The sequence below is a fragment of the Sinocyclocheilus grahami genome, unplaced genomic scaffold (assembly GCF_001515645.1).
Source record: "Sinocyclocheilus grahami isolate Dianchi unplaced genomic scaffold, SAMN03320097.WGS_v1.1 scaffold3935.1, whole genome shotgun sequence".
NCBI lineage: Eukaryota > Metazoa > Chordata > Actinopteri > Cypriniformes > Cyprinidae > Sinocyclocheilus > Sinocyclocheilus grahami.
In genome coordinates, this window is record NW_015508967.1 from 7,808 (window position 1) to 9,083 (window position 1,276).

Consider the following 1,276-nt stretch of genomic DNA (forward strand, 5'->3'; position numbering starts at 1 on the left):
ATTTTGCAGGATAAGACTATGTTACACAACCGAATGTTTGTGTACAGTATGTAGAGCAACAGCTTGCACTGTTCGTGAGTCATTCGTTTAATGGCGCATGGGACAGAAAAACAGAACTGCTAATAGCGATTTCTGTCTAAGCTAACGCCCACATCAAACACACTTTCAGTTTTCATTTTCCCTTAATGCTCTGGCACAGCAGCCTCATACACACAAATATAACCTTGAGTTTTATAACTATACTGTATAAGGAAGAAAAAAGTAACAGCAAGCAGCAACTTTTGACAAGTTTGGATGTCATTCATCCAAATTAAACGTATATGCGTGTACGTGATCACACTCTCTATAGTATCTATAGTCCTAGGCTAGATGTCTGTTACTTGTCAATGAGCCCGGCCTCTTTCAGTTTGAAGTAGAAAAACTTCTCCAGTGTGTTGGCACACTTGCAGTACTCGCTGTCTGGAGGGTTGTACTCTCTGCAGTTCGTGATCACTCTCTGCAGGTCAGCGATAAACAGCTTTTTTGTCACATAATACCGGTTCTTCAGACGCTCCGTCATCGTTTTCAAGTCTGAGTAGGAGGAGAGGTTTATTCAATATGATGCAAGTTGCTGTTGTTCAAACTGTATAGACTTTTACTGATTAATATTGGCAGTCTAGCTCGTTCAACTAATTCAATAGCGGCTCTTCAGAGAAGTTAAATGTCATTACTGTATATGCAGATTATATTAGCACCTACCAATGGGGAAGCGGATGACCTCATAATAGTCTGGAGCTTCAGATTTCTTCACTGGCTCCATGAAAGGCCAGGCGTCTGGATGCGTCTGTTCACACACAGATGAGATGGTGAGAATATTGAATATACTATAACAATATACCCGAATATTGTGTAGTTAATGTGCTGAAATGAATGTGTGAGTGACAACATGCCTCTTACTTTAATCTGTGCAAGTAGATTCTTTAGCATGTTGTAGAGCAGATCTGGATCTTTCAGCTCTTTACTGCAGAGATCAAATAAAAGAGAATGATTTATACACACAGGGTACAAAAATAACACTCATAAAACACCAAAAGCAAGTAAAAATTGCTTTCTGCAAGTAAAATAGCAACTTGACAGGGCTGCTAATTTTATTAGGAACTACAACATAATTCTGCGGTTTTATTAAGACTGGCTCATCTTTCACACACTAAAAGTGACCAAGTGTGACCTTAGTCTCAAATATATGCAGATATATAAAGTAATATGGAATATATATTACACAGAAAAACAGCTAAAT

General features: G+C 38.3%; 1 protein-coding gene across 1 annotated transcript; it reads right to left on the bottom strand.

The window, feature by feature from the left end:
- Positions 1-6: 6 nt before the first annotated feature.
- On the bottom strand, positions 7-1,055 carry LOC107576565 (histone acetyltransferase KAT2A-like; the record flags this gene model as incomplete). Its single annotated transcript, XM_016262725.1, has 3 exons — positions 7-570; positions 739-823; positions 937-1,055. Coding segments are annotated over 3 exons (398 nt in total), but the record flags the coding sequence as incomplete, so codon positions are not given.
- Positions 1,056-1,276: the final 221 nt, after the last annotated feature.